This window comes from Sebastes fasciatus, chromosome 11 (genome assembly GCF_043250625.1).
Source record: "Sebastes fasciatus isolate fSebFas1 chromosome 11, fSebFas1.pri, whole genome shotgun sequence".
NCBI classification, from domain to species: Eukaryota; Metazoa; Chordata; class Actinopteri; order Perciformes; family Sebastidae; genus Sebastes; species Sebastes fasciatus.
In genome coordinates, this window is record NC_133805.1 from 902,883 (window position 1) to 909,540 (window position 6,658).

The window sequence follows — 6,658 nt, forward strand, 5'->3', positions numbered from 1 at the left end:
TTATAATATTTATTGTTATAATATTTAATATTATAATAGTTATTGTTATAATATTTAATATTATAATAGTTATTGTTATAATATTTATTGTTATAATATTTAATGTTATAATATTTAATGTTATAATATTTAATGTTATAATATTTAATATTATAATAGTTATTGTTATAATATTTATTGTTATAATATTTAATGTTATAATATTTAATGTTATAATATTTAATGTTATAATATTTAATATTATAATAGTTATTGTTATAATATTTATTGTTATAATATTTAATGTTATAATATTTAATGTTATAATATTTAATATTATAATAGTTATTGTTATAATATTTATTGTTATAATATTTAATGTTATAATATTTAATGTTATAATATTTAATATTATAATAGTTATTGTTATAATATTTATTGTTATAATATTTAATGTTATAATATTTAATGTTATAATATTCAATATCATAACACCGTTTTTTAAGTTTGAATTTCACTGTTTTGAATTTTGGAAAACGTTTTCACATGGGGCGCGCTCATTGTGAAATCCCTCACAGGATGTCGCCGTGTGTTTCCGGTGTTTCCTGGGCTGCTTGTCTTCGGAGCCGCTCGGGGCGGCTCGGCTCCGCTCGGTTTATTTTCCTCCAGCCCTCCACCGGAGCGGAGTGATGAGAACCGGACCCGCCGCTGTGCTGTCGGACAGGCGGGAACCACAGCGGACCGGGAGCACCGACCGGGACCACCGACCGGGACCACCGACCGGGACATCCCTGTTATTCTGCGGCGGTTTCAGAGCTGAGAGGCCAGGGAGAGATACCGAGCGGCTCGTTGCGGTGGAGCCGGGCTGTGGTGCACTGCCGGCGGCTGCGGCTCCAGGCTGCACCCCGCTGGACGGCGGAGGACTGAGGAGACATGTACCAGGTCCAGGTGAGTGTTTACCTGACAGGTACCAGGTCCAGGTGAGCGGTTACCTGACAGGTACCAGGTCCAGGTGAGCGTTTACCTGACAGGTACCAGGTCCAGGTGAGTGTTTACCTGACAGGTACCAGGTCCAGGTGAGCGGTTACCTGACAGGTACCAGGTCCAGGTGAGCGTTTACCTGACAGGTACCAGGTCCAGGTGAGCGTTTACCTGACAGGTACCAGGTCCAGGTGAGCGGTTACCTGACAGGTACCAGGTCCAGGTGAGTGTTTACCTGACAGGTACCAGGTCCAGGTGAGCGGTTACCTGACAGGTACCAGGTCCAGGTGAGCGTTTACCTGACAGGTACCAGGTCCAGGTGAGTGTTTACCTGACAGGTACCAGGTCCAGGTGAGCGGTTACCTGACAGGTACCAGGTCCAGGTGAGCGTTTACCTGACAGGTACCAGGTCCAGGTGAGCGGTTACCTGACAGGTACCAGGTCCAGGTGAGTGTTTACCTGACAGGTACCAGGTCCAGGTGAGCGGTTACCTGACAGGTACCAGGTCCAGGTGAGCGTTTACCTGACAGGTACCAGGTCCAGGTGAGCGGTTACCTGACAGGTACCAGGTCCAGGTGAGCGTTTACCTGACAGGTACCAGGTCCAGGTGAGCGTTTACCTGACAGGTACCAGGTCCAGGTGAGCGTTTACCTGACAGGTACCAGGTCCAGGTGAGCGGTTACCTGACAGGTACCAGGTCCAGGTGAGCGGTTACCTGACAGGTACCAGGTCCAGGTGAGCGGTTACCTGACAGGTACCAGGTCCAGGTGAGCGTTTACCTGACAGGTACCAGGTCCAGGTGAGCGGTTACCTGACAGGTACCAGGTCCAGGTGAGCGTTTACCTGACAGGTACCAGGTCCAGGTGAGCGGTTACCTGACAGGTACCAGGTCCAGGTGAGCGGTTACCTGACAGGTACCAGGTCCAGGTGAGCGGTTACCTGACAGGTACCAGGTCCAGGTGAGTGTTTACCTGACAGGTACCAGGTCCAGGTGAGCGTTTACCTGACATATAGTATATGACGTACAGTATATAGTATATCATGTATATAGAATATCATGTATATAGAATATCATGTATATAGTATATCATGTATATAGAATATCATGTATATAGAATATCATGTATATAGTATATCATGTATATAGTATATCATGTATATAGAATATCATGTATATAGTATATCATGTATATAGTATATCATGTATATAGTATATCATGTATATAGAATATCATGTATATAGTATATCATGTATATAGAATATCATGTATATAGAATATCATGTATATAGTATATCATGTATATAGTATATCATGTATATAGTATATCATGTATATAGTATATCATGTATATAGAATATCATGTATATAGTATATCATGTATATAGTATATCATGTATATAGAATATCATGTATATAGTATATCATGTATATAGAATATCATGTATATAGTATATCATGTATATAGAATATCATGTATATAGAATATCATGTATATAGAATATCATGTATATAGTATATCATGTATATAGAATATCATGTATATAGTATATCATGTATATAGTATATCATGTATATAGTATATCATGTATATAGAATATCATGTATATAGAATATCATGTATATAGAATATCATGTATATAGTATATCATGTATATAGTATATCATGTATATAGTATATAAACATAGAACTGAATTCAATAGATCAGATCCGTTGTCACTGATATCCGATTCAGCTGTTTGAGTCAGTATCGGCCCGATATCTGATCCAGTATCGGTGCATCCCTGGTGGACTGTAGAGGTTCTGGTTCTGTAGAGGGTCTGGTTCTGTAGAGGTTCTGGTTCTGTAGAGGGTCTGGTTCTGTAGAGGTTCTGGTTCTGTAGAGGGTCTGGTTCTGTAGAGGTTCTGGTTCTGTAGAGGGTCTGGTTCTGTAGAGGTTCTGTAGAGTATTAAAGCTGTTCAGATGTTCAGCTGACAATTTGATGTGCACATAAAACACAGTGATGACCTGCTGAGACTCCTCTCACCATCAGACCAGACCAGACCAGACCAGACCAGGCCAAACCAGACCAGACCAGACCAGACCAGACCAGACCAAACCAGACCCGTCTGTTGGGTCACTTCCTGTCATGAAGCGACTCAATGAGCTGCTGTTCAGAGCGTAGATGGTGTAGGTAGTGTAGGGCGTTGAGGTCTCCAGGAGTTGAGGTCTCCAGGTGCTGAGGTGTCCAGGTGTTGAGGTGTCCAGGTGCTGATGTGTCCAGGTGCTGAGGTGTCCAGGTGTTGAGGTGCTGAGGTGTCCAGGTGTTGAGGTGTCCAGGTGCTGAGGTGTCCAGGTGCTGATGTGTCCAGGTGTTGAGGTGTCCAGGTGTCCAGGTGTCCAAGTGTTGAGGTGTCCTGGTGTTGAGGTGTCCTGGTGTTGAGGTGTCCAGGTGTTGAGGTGTCCAGGTGTTGAGGTGTCCAAGTGCTGAGGTGTCCTGGTGTTGAGGTGTCCAGGTGTTGAGGTGCTGAGGTGTCCAGGTGTTGAGGTGCTGAGGTGCTGAGGTGTCCAGGTGTTGAGGTGTCCAGGTGTTGAGGTGTCCAGGTGCTGAGGTGTCCAGGTGTTGAGGTGTCCAGGTGCTGAGGTGTCCAGGTGTTGAGGTGTCCAGGTGTTGAGGTGTCCAGGTGCTGAGGTGTCCAGGTGTTGAGGTGTCCAGATGCTGAGGTGTCCAGGTGTTGAGGTGTCCAGATGCTGAGGTGTCCAGGTGTTGAGGTGTCCAGGTGCTGAGGTGTCCAGGTGTTGAGGTGTCCAGATGCTGAGGTGTCCAGGTGCTGAGGTGTCCAGGTGCTGAGGTGTCCAGGTGTTGAGGTGTCCAGATGCTGAGGTGTCCAGGTGTTGAGGTGTCCAGATGCTGAGGTGTCCAGGTGTTGAGGTGTCCAGGTGCTGAGGTGTCCAGGTGTTGAGGTGTCCAGGTGTTGAGGTGCTGAGGTGTCCAGGTGTTGAGGTGCTGAGGTGCTGAGGTGTCCAGGTGTTGAGGTGTCCAGGTGTTGAGGTGTCCAGGTGCTGAGGTGTCCAGGTGTTGAGGTGTCCAGGTGCTGAGGTGTCCAGGTGTTGAGGTGTCCAGGTGTTGAGGTGTCCAGGTGCTGAGGTGTCCAGGTGTTGAGGTGTCCAGATGCTGAGGTGTCCAGGTGTTGAGGTGTCCAGGTGCTGAGGTGTCCAGGTGTTGAGGTGTCCAGGTGTTGAGGTGCTGAGGTGTCCAGGTGTTGAGGTGCTGAGGTGCTGAGGTGTCCAGGTGTTGAGGTGTCCAGGTGCTGAGGTGTCCAGGTGTTGAGGTGTCCAGGTGTTGAGGTGTCCAAGTGCTGAGGTGTCCTGGTGTTGAGGTGTCCAGGTGTTGAGGTGCTGAGGTGTCCAGGTGTTGAGGTGCTGAGGTGCTGAGGTGTCCAGGTGTTGAGGTGTCCAGGTGTTGAGGTGTCCAGGTGCTGAGGTGTCCAGGTGTTGAGGTGTCCAGGTGCTGAGGTGTCCAGGTGTTGAGGTGTCCAGGTGCTGAGGTGTCCAGGTGTTGAGGTGTCCAGATGCTGAGGTGTCCAGGTGTTGAGGTGTCCAGATGCTGAGGTGTCCAGGTGTTGAGGTGTCCAGGTGCTGAGGTGTCCAGGTGTTGAGGTGTCCAGGTGCTGAGGTGTCCAGGTGTTGAGGTGTCCAGATGCTGAGGTGTCCAGGTGTTGAGGTGTCCAGATGCTGAGGTGTCCAGGTGTTGAGGTGTCCAGGTGCTGAGGTGTCCAGGTGTTGAGGTGTCCAGGTGCTGAGGTGTCCTGGTGTTGAGGTGTCCAGGTGCTGAGGTGTCCTGGTGTTGAGGTGTCCAGGTGTTGAGGTGCTGAGGTGCTGAGGTGTCCAGGTGTCCAGGTGTTGAGGTGCTGAGGTGCTGAGGTGTCCAGGTGTTGAGGTGTTGAGGTGTCCAGGTGTTGAGGTGCTGAGGTGTCCAGGTGTTGAGGTGTCCAGGTATTGAGGTGTCCAGGTGCTGAGGTGTCCAGGTGTTGAGGTGCTGAGGTGTCCAGGTGCTGAGGTGCTGAGGTGTCCAGGTGTTGAGGTGCTGAGGTGTCCTGGTGTCCAGCTGTCCAGGTGTTGAGGTGCTGAGGTGTTGAGGTGTCCAGGTGTCCAGCTGTCCAGGTGCTGAGGTGTCCAGCTGTCCAGGTGTTGAGGTGTCCAGGTGTTGAGGTGTTGAGGTGTTGAGGTGTCCAGGTGTCCAGCTGTCCAGGTGCTGAGGTGTCCAGGTGTCCAGGTGTTGAGGTGTCCAGGTGTCCAGGTGTCCATGTGTTGAGGTGTCCAGGTGTTGAGGTGTCCAGGTGTCCAGGTGTTGAGGTGTCCAGGTGTCCAGGTGTCCATGTGTTGAGGTGTCCAGGTGTCCAGGTGTCCAGGTGTCCATGTGTTGAGGTGTCCAGGTGCTGAGGTGTCCAGGTGTCCAGGTGTTGAGGTGTCCAGGTGTCCAGCTGTCCAGGTGCTGAGGTGTCCAGGTGTTGAGATGTCCAGGTGTCCATGTGTTGAGGTGTCCAGGTGTCCAGCTGTCCAGGTGCTGAGGTGTCCAGGTGTTGAGATGTCCAGGTGTCCAGGTGGGGACAGCTCTGGTCCTCACTTATTTACGCTCTCTGTTACATAATGAAGGTTTAAAGTTTGATGAAGCAGCTCAGAACGATGGGTCCGTTCCAGCTGACAGTCAGCAGACTGAATCCTGCTGAGATCAGATTTCACATCTAAAAGCTGATTCAGATATTTATAGCAGGACTGTTAACCGGGATTAATCTGATCTGTTCTAAATGTCCCTTAAAGGGAGATGAGTCAAGTATTTAATCAGAGGTCAAGGGAAATGGCCATTACAGGTTGACCTTGTAAACATTTAGTGTCAATGTGGAGCGTTATTTAACCTCCTTCATGACCTGGTTGGTACCGATAGTTTACTATGACACCAGGATCTTCACTCTAGCTTTAAAACTGAGCCTCCTACAATATAGAACTGGGGAAAAAAGTTCAGAAACTTGTGTTTGGTGGATTATTTCTCTGTTGTATCAATGCTAATGGTCATTGTATTCTACATGGTTGAAAGCCTGTTTATTTACCTTCACAATGATGTCACACTTGTAAGGATCATGTATTTGTGGGATGAGCAGCACAGCTGATGATGTGTGGAGCGCCCAAGAACAATTTGCCAAAATACTCTGCCAACTTTTTTTCCCCAGTTTATATTACGCATCAGTCCATATATTTGTTGGCGTTTAGCCTTTCAAAAACATTTTCACTGCCGTCAAAAACTGTTTCCACTCCCTCACTCACCTGTATCAACGGGGCGGACGAGCAGCAATCTAACAGCACCATACATTAAATTTATATAACCACAATAACCAAAAATGTTATCTTCATCATTTAATTCCTCAGGTTTCTAGATTCATATGGTGCCTAGCCCACTTTAACAGTGAGGATCTCCGGGATCTTCACTCTAGCTTTAAAACTGAGCCGCTACAACCTAAATATCTCTAATTGCATTAAAAAAAATTAGTGGCGTCAAAACAAATTTACGTTATGGCGTTAACTGTGACAGCCCTAATAAAAACTGTGATCAGTGATCTCTAACAGGGTGATAGATCAGTGATCTCTAACAAGGTGATAGATCAGTGATCTCTAACAGGGTGATAGATCAGTGATCTCTAACAGGGTGATAGATCAGTGATC

At 46.9% G+C, this 6,658-nt stretch overlaps 1 protein-coding gene across 1 annotated transcript in view; it reads left to right on the forward strand.

Annotated features, from left to right (window-relative positions):
- Positions 1 to 541: 541 nt before the first annotated feature.
- Positions 542 to 6,658, forward strand: part of pex5lb (peroxisomal biogenesis factor 5-like b) — a 63,910-nt gene continuing 57,793 nt past the window's right edge. Inside the window, exon 1 of the mRNA XM_074649838.1 lies at positions 542 to 927. Within this exon, the coding sequence (XP_074505939.1) occupies positions 669 to 927 (259 nt within the window). The 5' untranslated portion in view covers positions 542 to 668. The remainder of the gene's footprint in view (positions 928 to 6,658) is intronic.